The 26,412-nt window shown below is 41.0% G+C and overlaps 1 protein-coding gene across 3 annotated transcripts in view; it reads right to left on the reverse strand.

The window, feature by feature from the left end:
• Nucleotides 1-26,412, reverse strand: part of HMGA2 (high mobility group AT-hook 2) — a 173,915-nt gene that overhangs the window by 126,494 nt on the left and 21,009 nt on the right. For all 3 annotated transcript variants that reach the window (XM_037887188.2, XM_043548320.1, XM_043548324.1), the window contains one exon: nucleotides 24,697-24,747. In XM_037887188.2, coding sequence (XP_037743116.1) covers nucleotides 24,697-24,747 — 51 coding nt within the window. The remainder of the gene's footprint in view (nucleotides 1-24,696; nucleotides 24,748-26,412) is intronic.

Below are 26,412 nucleotides of genomic sequence, written 5' to 3' on the forward strand. Positions count from 1 at the left end.
CACCTTCCACATACTTAATCCCTAAGAGGCCCGAGTCTCCATTTTGTGTAATCATTCACATATATACAAAGTAGTGCTAGCAGGTGTAAAGTGTGAGGGGAGAATTCTGATCTGGTAGTGTTTTCTGCACACTTTACACAGAAATAAATGACTTCAGTAGGAAATCAAACCAGAGTGCCCAACTTGCAGAAATATAACTATTTACTCCACCTGTTTACACCCACCAGGAATGAGAATCCTTCATTTGAAAGTCTTCTATGAGATATTAGTACTGCAGGTCTTTAATTTTAAGAGCCTCAAAGGAATTAGGTGCTTAACTCCCACTGATTTCAATGGGAGATAGGGGCCCAAATACCTTTGTGGATCTGGACCTTAGTACATTCAAAAAAAAAAATTTAAAATGGCAATAATATTTAACTTTGGAAAGTAGATGCTGAAATGCTCAGTAAGATCTGTTTAAATCTTATTGCCTTGAAATGAATGTCATAGCTGTTCTAATACATGTGTGTGGAGGTCTTCCACTTGGAATCTGTGCACTGTTCATGAAAACACTGAGCGATCCTCAATGAAAGCTTGTTTTTATTATTATTAAGTATCTCTTTCTCCCCAATAAAATCAGCATAGAGGACATCAAACACCAACAAATACACTGAAATAACATTAAGGACCTAATATAAATCCAAAAAAGCCAGGAAATTCAGAGATAAAGGAAGACTTTCATACAAGGGTAAACTTTCCAATATCTTACATTGAAGCATAAATTCACTTCCCCTTCACATGTTTGCCATCAGCCCTTCCAGACACAAAAGGATAAGTTCGTCTCTGTTGTAACTCCACTTAGTTCAATAGTGTGACAGCAGGGATGAATTTGGTCCTATGGAACTGTATATTAATACTTTATCTAACTATTTCTGATAATTACCAAAGATATTTGAGCTTAAACAGCAACTTCCTTCCTTGCAGCTATATCCCCCATCCTTCTGGGATTGTTATAAAGCTGTGAGATCACAATAATTTCTATGATTACACATTGTGATGTCAATCACAGGATTATGACTTCACTGAAGGCCCAAACAGAAGAACCATATCTGAGGGAGAAAACCCACATTTAAACGTAAATATCTTCAAATGTAGCAAAGATAACACTGAATATTACTAGTCATGTATATTTCCATCTGTAGAAATAATAGTCTCACTTTCCATTTTCTTCAAGTGTGAAAATGCTCCATGAAGGTATCAATTTCATTCACAATTCAACCATTATCCAGTACTTATATTTTTCCACCCAGAGAGACCAAATTCAGACTTCGTGTTAGTGATGTTTGGGCCAAATTCAGTGTAAACAGTGTTTTAAAAATCACACACTATGGGCCCGATTCTGTGCTGCACCTCTCAAGAAACACATCACAAACTGTGCAGCTTAGGAAAGAGTGTGAGGGCCACCACTGTGCCTCCCAGATTCTGGCCTACTCCATAGGCTAACATAGCTCTTAGCATAAATAAAAGCAGCGCTGTGCTCCACTCACACTCCCTGTGACAGAGTAGGAAGAAGCTGTAGAACCAGCTAATAGCGCTGTGCCACCTGGAGATCCTCAGCTGACTGGTGAAGTCAGCTTTCCACTTGCTCTATGCTGCCAGAGCAGAAAGTATCAGATGGATCTGGCCCTCTGATCTATATATCAAAACTACAATTTTTCCACTATCAACTAATGTTACTTAAAAGAGGCAGCTAAAATGATCACCATGCAGTCTTAGCCCGCCAATCCTAACCCTTATGTCACTGCTACAAGCACATGGGCTTTCAAGGTCTTTGGACACTTTGGTTTCTGAGAAAGAAACAAATTAACAGTAACTGTTTTCAGAACACCTTTAATTTCCAGACTCTGTTTATAGTAAATGTAGATAAAAAGCCTTTCATTATGATTCAGGATGCACTGAGATGCTATTGCACCTCTTTGACCAAAAACTGATGGTCTAGATGCACTTTTTCCTTTATAAAATAAACAATGTCTGTTATGGGTGAAATCATGGCCCAGCTTGTATGGCTGCACAGAGGAGTAAAAGGATGTAATGCGCTCCTTTTATCTCCTGTGTCATAAGTAGCTGTGGGGAGGGAAAGCAACCACTGCCCGTCACTACCTTTCCTCCCTCACACGTAGGTGGGAATCTCCTAGAAAGGGCAGAGAATGGACACTGCCTTGGCTCCAATCACCCACTCAGCCCCCTACTATGCCTGCCAACTCAGCAGTGCTGGTGCTCTGAAGGAGGTATGCTGCACCAGGCATTGACATGGCACAGTGTATTTCCCCACCCTAGCATGGGGCAAACTGGAGGTAGGCTGTGGTCTGGTCTACATTTAAAAGGTAGGTCAATATAGGTGTGGCACTCAGGGGTGTGGAAAATCAACACCCCTGAACTCTGCAGCTATGTCCACTTAAACCCCTGGTTTTGGCGGGGGTAGGTCAATGGAAGAATGCTTCTGATGACCTAGTGACTGTCGCTCGGGGAGGTGGCGTTACTTATTTACAGTGATGGGAAAACCCCTTCTTTCACTGTAGTGTACATCTATACTCTAAAAAGAACAGGAATACTTGTAACACAGCTGCTACTCTGAAACCTGCATCTATACTCTGGCACTGCAACAGCATAGCTCTATGGTGCTATAGCTGTGCCGATGTAGTGTCCATAGTGTAGGCATGGCCTGTGACTCTGAGGCTCCTGGTTTGCCCCTGCAAAAATGGGCTGCCTCTTGCTTGGGGTGCTTGGAAAAAAGTCACCATTTAGTCCTTTGATGGCAACAGTAAATTAATAATAAAAATGTAGCAGGAAAATAATTGTCTGTTATGTTGTGTTTTGTATGGTAATCAGGCTGACTAACAGTATTTGTTTTTATTACAAGTATCTTCCTGCAATAATCAGTTAAAGTGAACATAACTTTATCATTATTGCTCTCAGCAATATTTGCCTTTGGACAAATACCATTTCCAGTGCCTTGGTACTCAGCTGAATGCTAATTAGTCGCCTCTAATTATACACCTCTCATTTTCCTGAAAATTGGGGCTCAAGTTATTTGTATTGGTTTGTTGGAGATCAAAACAGAACCATAGTTAAGAGAGCTCTCCAAAGCAGACCTGCACACCAACATCCTGGGCGCAGACAGTGAAGCACACACCCTGCCTGAAGATATCATTATTAGAGTCCTGTGTGGAAATATTTGTATCTGCATCCGATCCGCACACCGCAAAAATTATCCACAGATGTAGATATCTGTGAATATAAAGCAGATATTCACTGATTTTGCAGGGCTCTAGTCATTATTGCTGTGGTGACGTTCTCACTTGATGCTAACGTTGTCACAGTCAAGGAGAGCAATGGATTGTGCCAGTGCTCAGACTGCAGAAAAGGATTCTCCTTCCGACAACTATCACTATCCACAGAAATAAGCAAGAATGACGTGTGTAAGTGTGTGTGTTCCTTTAAACACCCTGCAGCTGTCCATCATATGGATGCAATGATCAAGATCACACAGTATGGCCAGCCTCTGTGGCACAAACACCATCAGGGCACCCACATTTTTGTGCTGAAGCAGTGGAAGGGGATATCTTTTCCAAAGGCTGATGGGTGTCACCACGATCAGATGGGAGCGAACACACACCCCACAGTACTTGGGTTGTGAAAGGAGATTCTCCACAGTCGGTCCCAGGTACAGTTACTGTTAGGAACCCCCCTTCCCCATCTTATGGAGAAAAATACTGCATTTGGTAGAAAATAACTTGGGACTTTTACAGGGCAGTTGAGGGGTTTGCTAAAGGTTTTAGTCTGTAGGGGAAATTATTTCCATTTGGGATAATGATCTGTTGTCCAGAGGACACTAATTCTTTGAGCATTATACCGGAGAGTGCATTCCTTTTTAAACCTTCAAGTCAGTAGATCTCCACTATATTTGCAGTCACTATTACTAGAGCTTATCTTGTTTTCACTGCTTTCTATATACAGTATATAGTAAAAATAATACTGTGCACATATATAGCTCCATTCATCCAAGGATCTGGAAGTGCATTTCAAACGTTAAACTGTACAACAGCCCTGTGAGGTAGATATTATTATCCCCTATTTAACAGTTGGGAAAATGGAGGCAGAGATGTTAAATGATTGGCCAAAAGGTTCTGGAGGGCTCAGCTGTGCCTTTAAGGAGCAGTGTGCAACCTCCCCAAGGGACTTTGAGAAGGAAATTAAGCTTAGGAAATTCCTCCCGGTGTTCCCTAGCACACAGGAGAGACTTGTCTGCTACTAAAACCCTCAGAGGTGCAACATATTTCCCAGATGTGCCAGACCAACGTTTTGGGGCAGGGACCATAGTTTTTTCTGTTTCTACAGTGCCTAGCACAATGGGGATCCTAGTCCATGACTAAAAAGAAAAGGAGTACTTGTGGCACCTTACAGACTAACCAATTTATTTGAGCATAAGTTTTTGTGAGCTACAGCTCACTTCATCAGATGCATTCAGTGGAAAATACAGCGGGGAGATTCATATACACACAGAACATGAAAAAATGGGTGTTTATCATGCACACTGTAAGGAGAGTGATCACTTAAGATGAGCTATTACCAGCAGGAGAGTGGGGAGGGGGGAGAAAACCTTTTGTAGTGATAATCAAGGTGGGCCATTTCCAGCAGTTAACAAGAACGTCTGAGGAACAGTGGTGGGGTGGGGCAGGAGAATAAACAAGGGGAAATAGTTTTACTTTGTGTAATGACTCAGCCACTCCCAGTCTCTATTCAAGCCTAAGTTAATTGTATCCAATTTGCAAATTAATTCCAATTCAGCAGTCTCTCATTGGAATCTGTTTTTGAAGTTTTTTTGTTGAAGAATAGCCACTTTTAGGTCAGAAATTGAGTGACCAGAGAGACTGAAGTGTTCTCCGACTGGTTTATGAATGTTAAAATTCTTGACGTCTGATTTGTGTCCATTTATTCTTTTACGTAGAGACTGTCCAGTTTGACCAATGTACATGGCAGAGGGGCATTGCTGGCACATGATGGCATATATCGCATTGGTAGATGTGCAGGTGAACGAGATGTCCATGACTGGGGCTCCAAACTACCTTGGCAATACAAATAAATAAATGCAGATCAGTGCATGGCGTGCTCTGGCACCACCTCCTCCCTGCCCCTCTAGGATGCTTTGCACTTCAGGCAGTCTGCTGAGGTATCAATTCCTGCACTCTAGGAAACACAGGGACTGCCATTGTGCCCCACTGCAGTGAAAAATAAGGGACAGGGCACCTTTGCACTCTCCTTCCCTACTTTGAAAACACTATATCAGAACAGAAGGGTACAATCTGGCTCCCATCTGGTTACTAGGAGAGCCAAGGCAAGAACCCAGCCATGCTGATTCCCAGTTGCCTGCTCTAATTCTGCTTACACACGATATAGGCTATGCTACAGGATTAGCTCTGTAGTTAAGATTCAGAGAGTGTGTTCATTCTAAATGCCTATTTTCTGCCACTTGCTGTATGACTTTCTCAACGGTTACCTGAAATTTCTAGATATATATTTTCTTGGATAGTTTCCAAATAAATCCACTCAGACATTTTTTAATTAAATAAATGTCCTTTTCAATTTTTCAGATGCTTTATGCTCAGATTACTACAAACCAGACATTTTTCAAGGCTCGTACCCATGACATTTATGTACTCCTGAATGAGGAAAAGGGGGATTCAAATACTGAACTGGAGGAGAAGAAAGAGAAAGAATGTGGATATGATTCTTCCCTGCCTTGCAGCTTGTGTCAGACTTGAACACAGTGTGGGAGTAAAATCCCCTTTGCACAGGTGGAAATGAAGATACAAGGTGTGATGCTTGAGAGAATCAGGCCCTGCGTTTCTTATAATATACCTTTTATGAGAGCCTTTTTAACACAAACTAACAGGTTTTAACCAAAAGCAAAGAAACAGATAAATAAATGAATCCTTTTAAGCATCTCCTTGCGTATTGCATTATTCCCACTGAAGTAAATGGGAGTTCAGGTGCAAAAGAATGCAGGACACAAGGCATGGGGACAGATTGCTAGGGTCAGAGTTGCTGGACCAGGGCTGGGGCTATATACAGACACTCATGATGTGATCTGCATGCTGTTTGGTTGTTTGTGAGGTGCCCAAGTTGGAAGTTTCAGCAGCAAAGCATTATGAGGCACCAAAGTTTGTAGAGCAGATGGTGACACATCCCCTTATTAGTCTGGACTGCACCTTGGAATGTCATATTGACCCAAATGATGCATCAGCTGAGGAGGTGTGTACCAGGGCATAGTGCCTTGTGAAGATATGACTAGAACTCCACGTGGCTGCTTTATATACACCAATGCCAGGTTACTGAAGTGGCCTTTGCACTGATGGAGTGGGCCTTCACTCTGTAAGGTGAAGGTGCATCAGATAACCAGCAAGAGAGCAAAATATAGCCCAAAATCCACTTGGATAGTCTTTGTGAAAATAACGCTTGTCCTTTCTTATGTTCTGCTAGGGCCCAAAGAGCCTAGGCCATCTCCTAAAGGGCTTTGTTCTTGGAAGATATAACATGAGTGCCAAACGTAGATCCAGAGAAGGGAATCTCTACCCTCATTGGTGATATGAGGCTTAAGGAAAAACACATGATTAAGTTATAGTCTGATTCATGTGGAAGTCTAAGATTACTCTGGAGATGAACTTTGGGTGTAGTCTCAATGAAATCTTATCCTTATGAAATATGGTCAGCTATCTGCGTTTCCCTAGTTCTTCTATTCTTCTAGCCAAAGTAATGGCTACCAGGAAGATGACCTTCAGAGATAAACAGGACAGCAAGCATGTCACTTGTGGTTCAAATGGTGGTTTAGTTACTGCCTAAAAGTTAAGATTCCATGTTGGAGCAGATCTGGCTAGTGGAGGGAAGGTTCTGAGCAAGCCTTTCAGAAATCACCTAGTCACTGGATAGGTGAAGATGGGGTAGTCATCAATAAGAGGGTGACAGGCACTAATCGCTGTTAAATAAATCTGTAGGGAGCTAAGGGAAAGACCAAAGGTTTTCAAGGCAAGTAGACAGTCTAAAATAGTAGCAATCACAGTTTCCATTGGGGAGATTTCATGATGCTGAAACCAAACAACGACTCTTTTCCACTTAGCTAGGGTGACCAGATAGCAAGTGTGAAAAATCGGGACAGGAGGTAGAGGTAATAGGCGTCTATATAAGACAAAACCCAAAATACTGGGACTGTCCCTATAAAATTGGGACATCTGGTCACCCTACACTTAGCTAAGTAACACCTTCTCGTGGATTCTTTTCTGCTATTGTTAAATGGTGGCTTTAACAGCCATCAAACACTTCTGCACTAGGTTTGATGCCCATCCAAATACCAGGCCATGAGGTGAAGTGGCTCCCGATTCGGATGCTTCTCTTTACTCAATACCAACAGTCCCTCTTCTGTCAATGGTGCTGTAGTGGAGGTACTCTTAATCTTTGCAGCCTGCAGGTAAATACCATGGCCTTGATCGGTTTTCGAGCTTTCCTGCACTGGCTGCAGAGAATCACTTGACCTCTAGGGATGCCAGAGATTCAGCCCCTCCCTCAAAAGTGGATCTAAAGGTGGATTTTTCTCTTGGTTTTAAAGAGGATTTCTTGTCCTCATGGTGAGCCTGAGAAGAGGACAGTCCTTGGCTTTACTTTTGCCTGTTCCTGTGTCCAAAGTGGTAGTGCTGGGTGGTGCACTCCTCCATGCCTCAGCCCTCTGTACAGATACTGCACTGTGTGAAGATATGAACTTCTCTGAAGCAGTAGAGGTACCTCTGCTAGTCATTGCTGATTGGGAAGGAGTGGGGCAGGAGACACAGTTCTTGAAGCCCAGAATCATGGGCATAATTGAACTCCTGTATCCGAGAAATGAAAGAGAGTGGGCAAAATCTAAATATCTAATAAATTAACTAAATTAACTACAAATTTTTGCTTTATACAATGTTTAGTTTATACTATTTATAGGTTCAGCGTAGGAGGATCAGCTCCATGGACACTGGAAGGGTTCCGTTTCAGACCAGGCTGTGATATGGAAGAATTGGAGAGGTAGTTGGTCTGCACCACCCCTTTTACTCTCAGATCCGAGCACGAGAAGCGAAAAAGCGCAGGCAAAGACCAATTGTCAAGGTTCCTTCCCCACTCTGAACTCTAGGGTACAGATGTGGGGACCTGCATGAAAACCTCCTAAGCTTACTTTTACCAGCTTAGGTTAAAACTTCCCCAAGGTACAAACTATTTTACCCTTGGACTTCCACTGCCACCACCAAACTTTATCTGGGTTCCTGAAAAAACATAGTTTGGACACGTCTTTCCCTCCAAAATCCTCCTAACCCTTGCACCCCACTTCCTGGGGAACGTTTGGTAAAAATCCTCACCAATTTGCATAGGTGACCACAGACCCAAACCCTTGGATCTTAGAACAATGAAAAAGCATCATTCGTTTCTTACAAGAAGACTTTTAATATAAGTAGAAAAGAATCACCTCTGTAAAATCAGGATGGTAGATACCTTACAGGGTAATTAGATTCAAAACATAGAGAATCCCTCTAGGCAAAACCTTAAGTTACAAAAAAGACACACAGACAGGAATAGTCATTCTATTCAGCACAGCTATTTTCTCAGCCATTTAAAGAAATCACAATCTAACACATACCTAGCTAGATTACTTACTAAGTTCTAAGACTCCATTCCTGTTCTGTCTCCGGCAAAAGCATCACACAGACAGACACAGACCCTTTGTTTTTCTCCCTCCTCCCAGCTTTTGAAAGTATCTTATCTCCTCATTGGTCATTTTGGTCAGGTGCCAGCGAGGTTACCTTTAGCTTCTTAACCCTTTACAGGTGAGAGGATTTTTCCTCTGGCCAGGAGGGATTTTAAAGGGGTTTACCCTTCCCTTTATATTTATGACACCAACAGACACTACTAGCAAGACTCTTCCAGTCTCAGGAACATGGAGTGCATGCACACAGATAGGGGGATAAATATAGGGACCAGTAATCGAAGAAAAACCTTCTCTCCCAAGAGAGTTTACAGATTCAGGGACAAGTTCTCTTTACAAAAGCTGAAGTCAATGACATTGTGTTAGTGTAACTTAGAGGAGACTAAATATTAGTTCTACAACACCATAGGTATTTACATATAAATTCTCACCGAATCCTGTAGGCACCTAAACTCACTTGGCACCTAAGTTTTCATGGTAAAAGTTCCCTAGATGCCTAGGTTTTTGCCTCTGGGTATGTACATTCCTATATCCCTTTAGGCAGCTGGATGCCCATCTCTTACCTAAGCCCCAGAGCACTCCACAAATTGGGAGAACATAGGTATTCTGCCACCTAAGTTGTGTCTGAGGCCTGATCCTGTAGACATGCTCTCTGGATCAGGTCCCATTCAAAATCCAGCTGGATGAGAAAGTGGTGGAGTCGTCTACTTTATAACTTTTAGCTCAGTGGCTGGAGCACTCACCTGGGATGTGGAACACCCAGGTTCATTTCATGCTCTCTGCCAGAGGGTGGGGAGAAAGGATTTGAACAGGGATCTCCCAACTCTCAGGGGGGTGATTTAACCATAGAACTATAATGTCTAAGAATTTATCAACAGTGGATCAGCCACTGGGTCAGAGAGAGAGAGAGAATGAATGAATCTGTAGTAGAGTGGTAGGAGACTCTGTGTTCAGTCCCACTGCTCCAACCACTCTTTCATTACATAGCCACAGCTGAACAGCTTCAACAGGAGAGATAGAGGGATTCCCCTCCCCCTCGCCACATAAATCAGAATATCCCATAGTCCTGTGGTTAGAGCACTTTCCTGAGACGTCGGAGACACCTGTTCATTTGAGGGAATTGAACCTGGGTCTCCTACATCCCACATGACACCCTAACCACTGGCCTAGAAGTTATAAGGTGGGCTCTTCTATCCCACACCCTATTTTCTATGGAGCGAGGCAGGCACTTAATTCATTCCCACAAGAAACAGCTTAGCTTCTTAAGCTGCCTGACTCCAGGCAAAGAGTTCCCATTCATGAATCGCTAGCAGAGCTAGGTGCCTCCCTGCAGCTTAGACTTAGGACCTTGTCTCTGAGAAAGGAGGAAGTTTAGCACTCACCTCTCTCTTTGGAATATCCCACTGGTTAGCTTGGGCACCTATTTCTCCCCATTCATTGTACAGGGAAACTAAGTGCCTAACTCGTCTTTTTGGATCGCAGTGTTGTTCCTGTGATTTTTAGGTGCCTAAAAGTTGGGCACTATGATACTCAGTGTTGCAACGCCTAAGTCCCTTTGTGGTTCCCATCCTAAATTTCTGTACAGGTCTAATCAATCCTTTATTAATGTTGTATTGTCTGTAGGAGGTGCTTCCACCTTCCTCTAATCAAAACACCACTACTTAAGTAAGATGTGTACCAAACTTATTGAGATTCAACTGTTATTATATGTTCACAATTACTCAACATTGAACAAAACACAAAGAACATTTTAAATCTGTGCAGCAGATGAATATTTGGCACTTATGTCACTCTTCGTCATCAACAGATCTCACAGTTTTATGTTAGCACGATAATAATCCCCCATTTTATAGATAGCTAAATGATTTGCATAAGGTCACACACCAAGTCAGTGGTAGACTAAGAACTAGAATCCAGGGATGAATTGAAAAGGACCGTTGACTTCAATGGGATGAAGATTTCACCCTACGTCTCCTGGATCCCACCCTGGATCCCTGCTCAATCTACTTGACCATAGCCACCTGAAGTATTTACTGAAACAATCTTTACCTCGCATAGAAGGCCTGATACTACAGCTGTTTCATGCCTGGAAAACTTCCAGTGACTTCAACATGAATTCTCTGAATGAAGTGTTTCCAAAATCAGGCCAATACAGTCCAGGGAGACAGACCTCTGTTGCATCTAATGATGGCATAAACTGTTTCTACACCTAGGCCTGCACCCCACAAGAGTCTGGTTTTTTTTGCTCTGAATTTTTAATGCTGTAAGCCAAGCACTGCATCAAACAAATGATGGAAAAAGGTTCCTGAGCAGATTTCTCAAAGCATCATTAACAGGAAACAATGCAGTATGAATGGGCAGAGTACGAACGAGTTGTGTGTGACTACTAAGGAAACCCCAAGAATATGTTAGAACAGTGCAACTTTGATAAGATCATAATAGCAAAGCTCAAGTATGTGTTTGTATTACAACTAGTAAAAGCTCCCAATTGATCTTTATTAGGATAATTGATGTAACAGTCAAGATGGATTAAGGTAAAGTATTGGATAAAGTTGCCATTCTTCCTGAATACTGGAACTGCCAGTTTTAATGAGTTTTAAGTGCTAAGCAGTTATTCTAAACAGAGAGGATGTAAAACATAAAATTCTAAACCTGGCTGATTCATTAATAATTTTAATGGCTCCAAAATGTAGGCTACGCCCATTGGCACACCAAAGCATACAGACCTCTATGGGCCAGATACAACTGTCATTTACGCTAGTGTAAATCCATTAAAATGAATGCGGTTACTGCAAGTTTAGCTTATTCATATTATTATGTACATCACTGTAACTAGGAACAGAATTTGACCCTACAATTTACAGACACTTAGACTGGCAGTCTAGAAAAGAATAAACTTATGATGATATGTCCAAATAGAATGTACAGTAGAACCTCAAAGTTAAGAATACCAGAGTTATGAACTGACTGGTCAACCACACACCTCATTTGGAACTGGAAGTACTCAATCAAGCAGCAACAGAGACCAAAAAAAAAAAAAACGCAAATACAGTACAGTACTGTGTTAAACATAAATCGCTTAAAAAAAGAGGAAAAGTTTTTAAAAAAAGATTTGACAAGCTAAGAAAACTGTTTCTGTACTTGTTTCATTTAAATTAAGATGGCTAAAACCAGCATTTTTCTTCTGCAGAGTAAACTTTCAAAGCTTTATTAAGTCAATGTTCAGCTGTAAACTTTTGAAAGAACAACCATAACATTTTATTCAGAGTTATGAACATTTAAGAGTTACAAAAAACCTCCATTCACAAGGTGTTCGTAACTCTGAGGTTTTACTGTAACAAACAAAACAAAAGAGCATATTATGCACTACTAGCTTCCAAAAATTGCTTTGACAAGAATTACTATCTTGGAATTTTCTTCCCCAATATATGTCAAATTACACAATACATGTATTAAATTGCCTAAGGTCTAAACAGTAGGAAACGAATTACTATTTCAACAGGTAAAGCAAAAAATAAGCTCATGTGAAAGACTTCATGGAAAGCAGCTCTTCTTGTATACAGTCCTTCTAGCCACACTGTAAAACACACAAGGGCCATGTTCCATGAATGTACTGAATTCTGCAATGTCAGCCTCCAGGCAAAAATAATGAAGCCTACAGATGGCCATATTCAGAGATGTAGCACCTTCTCCTCAGATCTGTCAACTAAGAGTGGCCCTGAGGATACTCTTGCACAATACAAAGGTCACTTTTCCACCAAGAAATCAAGGGAACATTAAAGCTGGACAAACCAAATGAGCAATGACAAAAAAGAAAACTCTGTGACTGACAGTTCCTTCTGCTTGTAAACAAGGAAGTTATACTACATCTACAGTCACTGACACAGATCATGCTGATAAGAGTGGTTTGTAAAATCAGAATCACTTTGAACGGAGAATGACAAAAGATTGCAGAACAAACAGTGCATTATAAATGTTATCATCTATAACGTCATGATTACATGTTCCTCAACATACGACTTTTTCATTCAGTCTTTTACCTCCCTGGGCCTTGGTGCTTCCCGTTATAGAGTCTCCCTGAAGAATGAAAATATTTGGATTCTCCAGGATCTTAGCAGATATCCTGTTCCTTTATTGACAATGTCACTGATGCATCTGAAATTGCTAAATTATATACCTTAATTGACTCTTTAAATGGTAAAGATCTGGATTCATCTTTCTGCGATGTTAGTGTTTTCAGATTCAATTGGCAGGTTTTGTCCCGATATTTTATTTTTCTTTTAAGATCTAAAGAACATTGCACATAGGTTGCAAAAAGGAAAAATAATCACTCTATTGTAAATGTGCTGGGTTCCTCATACTTTTTTAATTTGAACCTGTACCAAATTTGAGTGTAGACGTGAATATAAATGGGCAATGCCTACTAAAGACACATATGAAGTACATTACTGTTGGTATAAAAAGTGGTTTTCCTGAATCAGGTGCTTGTATTTAATGAGAGCAGCCCCCTTTCTTGTTGAAAATCCTGTACTGTAACTAAAATATAATGCTGAATTTCAATATGAAGCAAAGCTTTGTCCTATGATTAAGGGAAAGGAAATAATAATAATTCTTGCACTTACAGCATGCAATGATTTCATTCAAGGACCTCAAAGCATTTTCCAAACATTAAGTATCCCAGAACCATCGGAAGAGACTCAAACCTGCATTGCATCCAGATCTCCTATTCGGGTAGTAAAGAATGCAGAATCAGGCCTAAAGCATCACAGTTAATAAGTATTATCAAACTCCTTATTTCAGATGGGTGAATTTAAGCATAGAAGGCTTTATTTTCATTTACACTAAGCATCACCACTCTAGCAGTATAAAATGGGAGGAAATTATCATTACCGCAAGAGGCCATAGTGTAAATGAGCACTGGGCACAGAGAGATTAAGTGGCTTCCCCCATACCACATAGAGAATAATAACTGGAAGAGAATCCAGGAGTCCTGACTCTCAGCCTAACCATCAGATGACACTTTTACACATGGTATTCCATTCATTGTGTCAGGTTTCCCCCCACCCCCCATATACTCAAGGGTGTAAGGTGTTGACTTTTTTATTTCTGAAGTGGGAGGCAGTGGAGGTGCTAGCCCATTGGGGGTCCTAATCAGGAATATTTCCCGCCATGTCCCCAACACATACTAATAAACTAAGCTGATCCTGGAGTGTTTATTTTCGGATCTTTTTGAAAACATATAGTTTTTAAAATGAGTAAAATACTAACACAGGCAAGTTCTTATGAAAATAATATTTAAAAAAGCAAACAGGGGGCCCCCTTGAGCTGCTCAGGACCCCTAAATAATTGCATAGTCTGCTTATGCCTAGCGCCAGCTCTGGTGGGAGGCCTTTAATTGGACATGTCCAGCGTCTATAGCAAAAATCAGCTTATGTCTCAATAAAATAGATTACTTACATTCAAAACATTTAATGAATTATGCAGCTAGATTTGATGATTGTATTTCTTATTTTAAAAGACAAATGAAGGAGTTATATATGCCATGAAGACGTAAGAAGGAGATAAGTTCACTAGGATTCACACTTCTGTCAGAAAGAAACTAGAAAATAGAAAAATAGAAAATAGAGCCCAGTTACAGAAACTCACGCTGGTCCTGACATTCCCTCATCCATCTTGTACACAAAGAGTATGCAAGGCCCTTCCAAGTCCTCCCTACGTCATTGTCCTGACAGCTAGACATGTGCTGGGTGCATCGTTAGCCTATAGGAATTGGAAACAAGCAGATGCATTGGTTTGGGAAACAATTCAAATGTGTTATTCCCTCCATCAACTAACCTGTAGCCAAGTGAAAGCTACCAGGAAAGGACAACCTTCCTATGATACAAGGCAAGTGTCAGGAAATCAGAGTTCTATTCCTGGCTCTTCCAAAGATTTCCTATGTGACCCTGGGCAAGACACTTAGGGCCAAATTTCTAAAGGTATTTAGCTGCATAACTCCCATTTATTTCAATGGAAGTTAGATACCTAAATGTCTTTTAAAATCTGGGCTCCTAGCCTCTATGGAATGCATTTTCAATGGGCTGAGGCTCAACAGCTCCTTTTATACCCACAAAATTTTCATGGCAAAAAACTGAACTGCAGGAGCAAATCTGAGTGCTTGTACCTCTACCTAACTGATTTGTACAGTAAGGTCCTTAGAGACACAAGTAGTTAGAACTGTACCTTCAACTGAACTGTGGCTGCACATACTGCAGGCACAAAATGCCCTCAGAAAAAGTGTGCTACCCTTTTGGCAATGTAGCTCTGAATTTGTTTTCCCAAATATAAAAAGGGGATGCAGGAATACTTACGTACCTGACAGGACGTACTATGAAAATTAAGGGATACTGTCAAATGAAAAATCATTTTAAATACACTTTCTTACCTCTGCTACTAATAACACCTGAGATTATAAAAAATAAATATTTAAAATGTCAATTTACTTTTCACTGTTGATACTGTTTCCTTACATATTGCATTTCCCTCACTTTCAACCATGAATATTTGCTGTTTGGGGCCAATCTGAGTTGGCAGTTTCCCTTTAATGACTATGAATGCTTTGAGAAGCTCAGATAGAAGATGCTATAGAAATGCAAGTTTTGCTCTTTGGATAACTTGGACATCTTGTGTTACCCCATTCTGGCATCGAGGGTAACAGTGAACTACCCTTTTGATAATATAAATCAAAGCCCTTGTTAAGGTCTGGTCTACGCTACAGACCTATATCGCTACAACTGCGTCGCTCAGGGATGTGAAAAATACCAACCTAACCCTCCGTGTAGACAGCACTATGTTGGCGCTACAGTGGTGCAGCTGCGCCAATGCATGATGCAGCTGCGCTGATGCAGCATTTTAAGTGTAGACATGCCCTAACTGTAGGACATAAAGATCTAGGATCAAATTCTCTACTGGTATAAATGGGCAGAACTCCATTGCCATCCATAGAGTTACACCCACTTATACAGCAAAAATTTGTCTCCATATAAAATCCTTTACTTGAACCTTATCTTAGACCAAGCCAAAGCTTGTACAGAAATGAAGACGCATACACCTCTCTAAATGTATCCAAGGCAGAATGAACATGTTTTTAAGGCATGTTTTCCATTCATTGGCTTCCAGCATGGAGAAGTTCTTTTCCTTCTCCAGAATGTCAAATGGAAAGAAAATAATTAAATGGCAAAATTATGAATCTTTAAAAATTCACCAGTAATTAGAGATAATCTTAAAGGTTGCTGGATAACTTGTTTTTGCAATCATTCTAGCCTTTTGAGAGATTATACTTTTTGCAGATCATCCTGTTTGGAAACGACAGAAATAAACATGATGCTTTCTAAGACTTTTAACTTGTTCTTCACGTAACTTGACTTCATGTCATTTGTCTACACTTTCAGTTTAGGAATTGTGAGGACAGTGGTAATTAGTCTGACCACTATAGCTCTAAAAGCCCATCCAAGATCTTTAGGTGACTAAAATGATGACCGTCCACAGGCAGTAGTCTTGCCTGCTCTGATTCATTCATAAGGCTCGACAACAGAGTGGGCAAACTACGGCCCACAGGCCAGATCCAGCCTGCCAGCTGTTTTAATCCCGCCCTCGAGCTCCCACTGGGAAGCCCCACTCAGGTGCTCCAGCCGGGAAGCAGGGTCAAGGGCCGCTCCACGAGGCTCCCGGAAGCAGCAGCATGGCCCCCTCCGGCACTCCAGCTAGGGAGCAGGGTCGGGGGCTGCACCACATGGCTCCCAGAAGCAACGCCTCCAGCTCCTATGCGCAGGTGCAGCCAGGGGCCTCCACTCTGCACCCCACCCCCGCAGCTCCCATTTTCCAGGAACCACAGCCAATGGGAGCTGCAGGGGCCGTGCCTGTGGACGGGGCAGCGTGCAGAGCCGCCAGGCCGCACCTCGCCTCACATAGGAACCGGAGAAGGGACATGCCGTTGTTTCCGGTAGCCGCTTGAGGTAAGCGCCGCCTGGAGCCTGAACCCCCGAGACTCTCCTTGCGCCCCAATCCCATGCCCCAGCCCTGATCCCCCTCCCGCCCTCTGAACCCCTCGGTCCCAGCCCAGAGCACCCTTTTGCACCCCAAACCCCTCATCCCCAGCCCCACCCCAGAGCCCGCATCCCGAGCCAGAGCCCTCACGCCCCCCCGCACACCCCACTCCCCCGCCCTAGCTCGGAGCCGCCTCCCGCATCCTGAACTCCTCATTTCTGGCCGCACTCCAGAGCCCGCACCCCCAACCAGAGCCATCAGCCTCTCCCGCACCCCACCCCCAATTTTGTGAGTACTCATGGCCCGCCATACAATTTCTATTCCCAGATGTGGCCCTCGGGCCAAAAAGTTTGCCCACCCCTGCTCAACAAGACCAGACCAAAACAGAAGTTCTGCTTAAATTATGGTTTAGAGAGACCCTAGTTATTATAGCAGCTCAACTACACTAATGGCTGATCTAATGTTTCCGTTAGATTGTATTTTCATATGTATTTCTACAGTGTCTAGAGCAATGGGACTCTGATCTTGTTCTGGAACTCTGGAACTACATTAATACTAATACAAATACTACTATAATAATAAATAATAAATCTTACTACTAATAAATCTCAAGGTTAATGTCTGATATCTCAGCCACTTCAAACTGCACTGTGATGGAATCTGGAGAATCCTAGAAGTATAGGACTGGAAGGGAACTCAAGAGGCCTTCTAGTTGAGTCTGATGCACTCAAGGCAGGACTAAGTATTATTTTTCTAGACCAGGGATCTCAAACACAAGGCCCGTGGAGTTATTTGCTGCAGCCCGCCAAGCTCCCCCCCCCAACCCCCCAGAGTTATTTCCTGTGTCCACCAAGCTCCCGTCACCTGCCGGCCCCCTTCCCCCCCCCCCAGCGCGCCCCATCCCTGCTCCTCTGCCTACGTACAGGTGCTTCCCGCCGCCAAACAGCTGTTTGGCAGCACTTAGAGCTTTCCAGGAGGGAGGGGGGAGAAGCGGGGAGCCGCGTGCTCAGGGGAGGAGGCGCAGAAGAGGCGGGGCAGAGGCAGAGATTTGGGGAAGGGGTTGGAATGGGGGTGGGGAAGGGGTGGGAAAAGGCAGGGCAGGGGCGGGGCCTCATGGAAGGGGTGGAGTGGGGGCAGGTCCGGGTCAGAGGAGCGGGCTTTTGTATCTTTATATGAAAAAGTGTCAGTGGTGCGGCCCTCGGGCCAATGTACTAGTCCTCATGTGGCCCTCATGATGATTTGAGTTTGAGATTTCTGATCTAGACCATCCCTGAGAGGTGCTTATCTAACCTGCTCTTAAGAATCTCCAATGACAGAGATTCCACAGCCTCCCTAGGCAATTTATTCCAGTGCTTAAACACCCTGACAGTTAGGAATATTTTCCTAATGGTCAGCATAAACCGTCCTTACTACAATTTAAGCCCATTGCTTCTTGTCCTATCCTCAGAAGTTAATGAGAACACTTTTTCTCCTTCCTCTTTGTAATAACCTTTTATGTACTTGAAAACTTTGTTATCATGTCCCCCTTCAGTCTTCTCTTCTCCAGGCTAAACAAACCCAATTTTTTCAATCTTTCCTCATAGGTCATGTTTTCTAGACCTTTAATCATTTTTGGCAAAATGCTCTTCTCTACACTTTCTCCAATTTGTCCACATCTTTCCTGAAATGTGGCCCCCAGAACTGGACACAATACTCCAGTTGAGGCGCAATCAGCATGGCGTAGAGCGGAAGAATTACTTCTCATGTCTTGCTTACAGTGCTCCTGCTGATACATCCCAGAATGATGTTTGCTTTTTTTTTCAACAGTGTTACACTGTTGACTCATATTTAGCTTGTGAGCCACTATGACCCCCAGAGCCCTTTCCACAGTACTCCTTCCTAGGAGAGTCATTTCCCATTTTTTATATGTGCAACAGATTGTTCCTTCCTAAGTGGAGTACTTTGCATTTGCCCTTATTGAATTTCATCCTAGTTACTTCAGACCATTTCTCCAGTTTGTCTAGATCATTTTGAATTTTAATCCTGTCCTCCAAAGCACTTGCAACCCCTCCCAGCTTGGTATCATCTGCAAACTGTATAAGTGTACACTCTATTCCATTATCTAAATCAGTGGTGGGCAACCTGCAGCACGCGGGCAGCACGCGGCCCATCAGGGCACGCAGGCCCACTGGTGGGCTGCGAGACAGTTTATTTACATAGACGTTCGCTGTTCTCGGCCAATGGGAGCTGCGAGAAGGGGTGCAGGCCGCAGAGACATGCTGGCTGCCGCTTCTTGCAGCTCCCATTGGCCGGGAACAGTGAACCGTGGCCACTTGGAGCTGCGGGCGGCCATGCCCATGGACAGTCAATGTAAGCAAACTGTCTCGCGGCCCTCTAGTAGATTACCCTGATGGGCCACGTGCGGCTCAAATGTTGCCCACCATTGATCTAAATCATTGATGAAGATATTAAACAGAACCAGACCCAGAACAGATCTCTGCAGGACCTCCCTTGATATGCCCTTCCAGCTTGACTGTGAACCACTGGTAACTACTCTCTTGGAACAGTTTGCCAATCAGTTATGCACCCACTGTATAGTAGCTTTATCTAGGCTGTATTTCCCTAGTTTGTTTATGAGAAGGTCATGTGAGACGGTATTAAAAGCCTTACTAAAGTCAAGATATACCACATCTACTGCTTCCCCTCATCCACACAGCTTGTTACCCTGTCACAGAAAGCTATAAGGTTCGTTTGACATGATTTATTCTTGACAAATCCCTGGTCACTGTTACTTATCACCTTATTATCTTCTAGGTGTTTGCAAATTGATTGCTTAATTATTTTCCCCATTATCTTTCTGGGTACTGAAATTAAGCTAACTGATCTGTAATTCCTTGGGTTGTCTTTATTCCCCTTTTTATAGATGGGCACTATATTTGCCCTTTTCCAGTCCTCTGGAATCTCTCCCGTCTTCCATGACTTTTTGAAGATAATCGCTAATGGCTCAGCTATCTCCTCAGTCAGCTCCTTGAGTATTCTAGGATGTATTTCATCAGGACCTGGTGACTTGAAGACATCTAACTAAGTTTAAGTAATTTTTAACTTGTTCTTTCCCTATTTTAGCCTCTGATCCTACCTCATTTTCACTGGCATTCATTAAGTTAGATGTCCAATTGCTACAAAACTTTTTAATGAAAACGGAAACAAAAAAGTCATTTATTCCTTCTGCCATTTCCACATTTTCTGTTACTGTTTTTCCCCTCTCATTCATTAATGGGCCTACTCTGTCCTTGGTCTTCTTCTTGCTTCTAATGTATTTGTACAATTTAGAGAAAAAGTTATCAGCTAGAAATCATTTTCTTCACTTTTTTTAAAACAGTTTTGTACCTCTTACTCTAATTTTCAGCATTTAAGGTGAAATCCTGGCCCTACTGAAGTCAATGGCATAACTTCCATTGACTTCACTGGGGGTAGGATTACACCCTTAAACTTCAGAAACATAGACTTGTCCACCTACGCATGTTAAAATTAGCTCAAACCCATGCATAGGAAAATGGAGTTTAGTTCTGTTTGTTTTATCGCTACCAATTTGTGTTTCAATGGTTGTGTGTGTGTGTGTGTTTGCGCACGTACTGTGCTTAGAAATTAACTACTCCCCCTCTGTTGTTATAAGCAAGCTATAGTTGGAGTTTTGTCCCTCCTCTGCACAATCCATTACCAGATAGTTTCATACTATTATATCATTATGTCAGTCACTTACCCACATCAACTCCAGACCCCTTACAAAGTTATAACATCTGCATATTGAGCTTTGGAATATGCCTGGCTATTTTATGTGCTTTTGAAAAGTTGTGTTTCCGTTTAAACAACATGGGGGTGAAATCAGACAATGCTAAAAAGCAATCTGGAGGGGAAAAAAAGAAAGACAAACCTAAATACCCTTTTAAAGCATCATCATCAGAATGAGGTTTCAGGTTTCGCCATTAAACTGAAGTTTGAGAGCACCAGAAGTCTGCGAAATTTCCAGGACTTTTCAATATGATCCATTGGAATGAATTGTATTATAACTGCTTATTCAGTCTCCGTTCCGCTCCTGCCCCAACACAGTACTTCAGTCAGGTTACTAACCTTACACAAATGTAAAAAATGTGGAAGTTTAAAGTGTAAGCTCCTTGGGACATGGCAATGGAGACCTACTCCTGTTTCTCACTGACTCCAGTGTGAGTAGGATTAGGCTACACAGATGAAATCCTGGCCCCACTGAAGACCATGGCAAACTTCAATGGGGCCTCATGTCTTTATTATCTCTGTAAATTGCTGTGAACATCTATGACACAGACAATAGTAATTCTCCTAATAAAAAGCCAGGTTGCTTCATCTGCATGTTCCACTGGCATCAAAGAACCTAGATCATATCCCTGTATCAAAACTTCTAAAATTAAAGAGTAACAAGTACACAAAGAAATTTTTTTCATCAGTAAAATAATAGGATTTTCTCCCCCCAAAAATGTTATTGTACTATATACATATGTCCAGCAACTTGTGGTGACAGATGGGGTCTACTACAACTGAAACTGAATTTCTTCCAAATATGATGGTTCCCATCTGGTTCTTCTTTATTATCTTCAGTGCTTTTAATCAATTAATTCTAAATGTGGGTGGCTTTTCTTTATAACCAAATATATATTTCCTATAGAGCCACTCACTCTTTATAGTTTGTTCAACAGACAACGATCTTATCTTCTTGGACTATTTTTCAAATACACATTATTTTATTAAAAATATAACTTGCTTTATTGTACACTTCTGGTAAATCAGGTTTCCACTCTCTTCACTTCAGCTTTTTTCTCCAGGTTTTATACATACATAGTCAACTAGATTTAGTCCCTCTTCTAAAAAAAATTGTGAGTCACAAATATTAAATACTTAATTTGAACTGGCAGAAAGACTGGCTACCAGAATTCTACAGAAGGCTGTTAGCTAGTTTGTTTCTGCATGTGCATATTGAAGGAAACAGCAGAAATAATACTTTACAATTTGATGAACAACATATGACACAAATCCTCTAAACTCACAAAAATAGGTTACAAACTTAGAAAAATATCCATCCTATACAATTTCTTGCCCCCCCGCAAACACAAAGGAAATCTACAGATTCCTTATTTTAATTGATACATAACTGTTTAAAGTAATGCTTGCTACAAACATACTAGATTAACAAAGAAAATAACCACTAATGTACTTTAAAAACCCAAATTAAATTCATGTGATAAAAAGGGGTGTTTTCTGAACAGAAGCTAGATCAGGTGTTCTCAAACTGGGAGTCGAGACCCCTCAGGGGGTCACAAGGTCATTACATAGGGGGTCGTGAGCTGTCAACCTCCGCCCCAAACCCCGCTTGCCTCCAGCATTTATAATGGTGTTAAATATATTAAAAAGTGTGTTTAATTTATTACGGGGGGGGTCACACTCAGAGGCTTGTGATATGAAAGCGGTCACCAGTAAAAAAGTTTGAGACCCACTGAGCTAGATGTTAAAACACAGTGGGCCCTGCCATGCCCCTCTGTTTTTAGGTAGAATCCCTCACTGATTTCCACCGCATATACTGTTTAAAAATTGTTGGTATGATAATGGCTCCTAATAATTTAACAATATTTTTTCATGTATAAAATATGATATGGCTCTCCATTTTACCACATGTAAAGAGGAGCCCACAAGCCTGACTCACGCCGGAAAAAAGAAAAGCAGGAGAGAGAAAATGGCACTTATATTTCCCAATGTCTACAACTTTATCCCATTGTTAGGTGCAAGCTCATATATTATTTCTAAAATTCACTAACAAAACAACCATCCAGTACAGTAGTGAGCGGGTAAAGGATTCCGTTTCTGATATTTGCAATAAGAAAATACTGCAGGGCTTTAAAATACTCCATAATTTCAAGGAAATGAGTGACATTGTTGGAAAGCATTAAACTGTTGCAAAGTGAAGACTGCCTCTATGGGATAGTCAAGAATTTATTTCTGCAGCTCAATTTTTTCACCCAAACAACTGTACTGTATTTATTTCTTTGTTGCTACTGCCTGCTCGCTCTTGCCAGCATAAGCTACACAAACCAAAGTGTAATATGCCGACTATAACAAAAATACCCCTTTTTTTCTTATCAGAGAAGAAACCTCTTAATCTCCAGATACAATGCCTGGGATGGTGCACCTCTTAGCACCACAGATTGTGACACTTTCCATTCCCACGGAGTTAACAACCTTCTGCCTATAACCACATATACCAAACCTAGTATAGATGGCTTGGATGTTATAAATTATTCTTGTAAAACAGCCATTCATTTTGCCTCCCTGGGGACTGCACCCAATATGAGGATTAGACAAGTTCAGTTAGCATCCACATATACAATCTCAGGCCCTAGTAAACTCTAGACAACCTTATAAGGAAACTGACAGTAATCGCTAAACGTTTTACTGAGCTATTTAGTGTTTGTCTTATGCAAGCCACCTTTGAGAAGGTTACCAATTCATGTAAGTTTTTATAAACCATCTAATCTCCTAATGCCAATGGGCTTCTTCTCTGTATACAAAGAATTTGCCTAGTCTAAATACTGTAGACATGTATAGTATATACTGTATATGACTGTCTGATTTTCTCCACAATATTAGAGGAAGATCCTCAGGCACTTTTATCACTGGACCACAATAGGACTATTTTTATAGTGTATGTTACAGCCATCCCTCCTCTCTTGCGCTTAGCTGCTGACACTTTGGGGAACGTCAGTTGTAGTTATAAGCTTCCGGTGGTGCTGTTTTAGCTCTAGGAAGCCTGGATGTCTTGACAACCGTCTTAATATATATTGGAAAGGGAAAGGATGAGCTAATGGAGGGGAAATGACAACATGAAGATGAGGGAAGAGAAGAAGGAACATAATAAAGGAATGAAGAAGAGATGAGGTAGAAAAAAGAAGTATAGAAAAAAATAGAGGACAGAAGTGTAGAAGTTAAAGGTAATGGGAGAAGGAAAACTAGATAGAGAATTTATTATGGAACATATGGTTACACCTTCAATTTCTCCCATTAACACCTATAGATGCTTTTCAGGTGACATTCTCATCACTTTCTTTTTGAAAGGGAGAGAAGTAAAACAGGACGCATACAAGAAGTACTCAACAACTGAACACTGAATTTCTAGACTCCAAGCGACCAGAAATCTGTATGACAAGAAGATCAAGGGCACTTTCCAAAAATGCATTTGTCTCTGACATCAACATCCAGGGAGCGAATAGCAGTGTGAAAGAGCAATATTTTAAAATTTAATAACAAGACAAATGAAAAATATAACAAATCACCTATTCTATGTGAGGTATACAGCTGGCCCAGACAGGGAAAACATTTGGTGCAAGTTACCCAACATTTATTTTTGTTCCTTTTAAGGATTTTGGGGGGAAAATGTACTCTGTTTCCCAGGGACTGTGAACCATTGCTAAAGAGACAAAGAGGTTTTGTTTTTTTAACTTTATCTTGTACACACTGCATTTGAATTTTATCACCTTTCATAATCACTTTCTGATGCCTGATAATACCCCCTTTAACCTTTGTTACTCAATTACGGAACAAGTTATCTCATTGTTACTCTTTTTTTTTGAAGGAAGAGTTGAGACTCTTTTCATGCTGATAAGAGACACATGAGTATTCAATGCCAGAAAACATTTAGCAGTAATGTGTCTTGAGCAAACTATCAGAGTCTAAAGGTAGGAAGTTGAGATAACGTGTCTGCTGCCTTAACCCTTTCGTTGACCCAACAGAACTGAAAGAAATGAGACATTCTTTTAAAAAAATGAAATAGAAATAGTCTTTTTCTAAAGAATGGCATTAAAACATGTTTTATAAAGCAGAAAAATAAATCAAATGGTTGGAAATGGAATACTTACCCATTTTCTGGGTCGGCCTCTGGGTCGTTTTTCTCCAGTGGCTTCTGCTTTCTGTAAAGTGAAAAAACAACATATTTTATAAGCCAACATTATTTAGCAGTGCTGGTAACTGGGAACATATTTCTTGTAATATGATCCATAATTATGTATCTGCTGATTAGATGGGTGGCATTAAGTCTCTCTCTCTCTCTCCCCTATGGCTTGAATCTTGAGATTCCTTTTTCTAACATTTCATAGCATAGACTTAAAGATACTAAAATCCCCTCTTGTGGGGTAAAAAGAATAGTTTGTTTCAAGAAGGAAGGAAACGTCTTTAAAACTGATGGACTATTCGCAATAGTCTGCCTGTTTTTTCTCTATTGATAATGTTCAGAAAGCAAACCAGCATGTTTGACAAAGAATATCGTCTTGAACATGTGTGTATTTCCACTTAGTGATACTTTCCTGATTCTTTTCAGAGTAACAGCCGTGTTAGTCTGTATTCGCAAAAAGAAAAGGAGTACTTGTGGCACCTTAGAGACTAAGCTGTAGCTCACGAAAGCTCATGCTCAAATAAATTGGTTAGTCTCTAAGGTGCCACAAGTACTCCTTTTCTTTTTCCTGATTCTGAGTAACATTTTCCTTTTCAGGTGCAAACACATCCTTTAAACTCTGAACATACCTTTAACCATTCCAAAATATGCTTTCATTTTAAGGGTTGAAGTAATTTCAACAGTAGGTGCCATTTCTAGGGCACCTACTGTTGAATTTGCTTCAACCCTTAAAATGAAGGCATATTTTGGAATGGTGAAAGGTATGTTCAGAGTTTAAAGGATGTGTAAGAATATGTAAAGAATATGTAAGCAAGGCCTAGCGATTACTGCAAAGAGTTCAAACAGAGAAAACACAGATTCCATTCAGGACTCTGTCATTAGTTTGCTTGGTGATTGTGGGATAAATATACTTACCCACTTTTGTAATGCAACTTTGAAATCCTTGGATAAAAAATTACATATAAAATGTTGTTATTTACAGACAAAGTATGTCCACCATACATATGTCAATATCTGATTAATAATAATGGTAGTTAGGTAGGTGAACTACAGGTGAAATCCTTGCCCAACTCAAGTCAATGGAAAAACTCCCTTCTATGGGGCCAGGATTTCACGCTTTGTGCATAATCATTCCTTAGAATCAAGGTTTTTTGAATACCTGGTGCATACGTGTTTTCATATATTGCTTCTTCACAGCAGTTTGTGTGTTTGACTTTCCCCTCAGGAGTCAATTGTCTCATTACATAAATCACTTATTGGTATATCTCTGTAAAATGTGCGTAATGCCTTGTCATGTAAAATGAATCCCACAAAAAGAGCTGGGAAAGTTCTGGGGCCAATCCCTATAAACCCTACACTATAAGTGCAGTAAAATGACCTTGAAATAAATCTCAGCAAGAAGAAATGTGTGAAAAATAAAATTCACATTCCTAAAGGGCAAAATTATCACTTAGACTTGTTAAAAGAGTAAACTTGCTCTTTAACAGTCTATACCAGTGTTACATGTAAGGTGAAACCCTCTTATGAGAATACGTTTTAAAGAAGTACATTTGCTGTATTCTCTAGCTATTTAAGAGGTTTTTGTTTCCCTTCAAACCCTTCATTATTATGTCCTTATAACCTGGACAGTGCAAATAGAAATTAATTTTAGTCTATGATGTCCAATAGACACATAGTTATTGTT

The sequence above is a fragment of the Chelonia mydas genome, chromosome 1, assembly GCF_015237465.2.
Source record: "Chelonia mydas isolate rCheMyd1 chromosome 1, rCheMyd1.pri.v2, whole genome shotgun sequence".
NCBI classification, from domain to species: Eukaryota; Metazoa; Chordata; order Testudines; family Cheloniidae; genus Chelonia; species Chelonia mydas.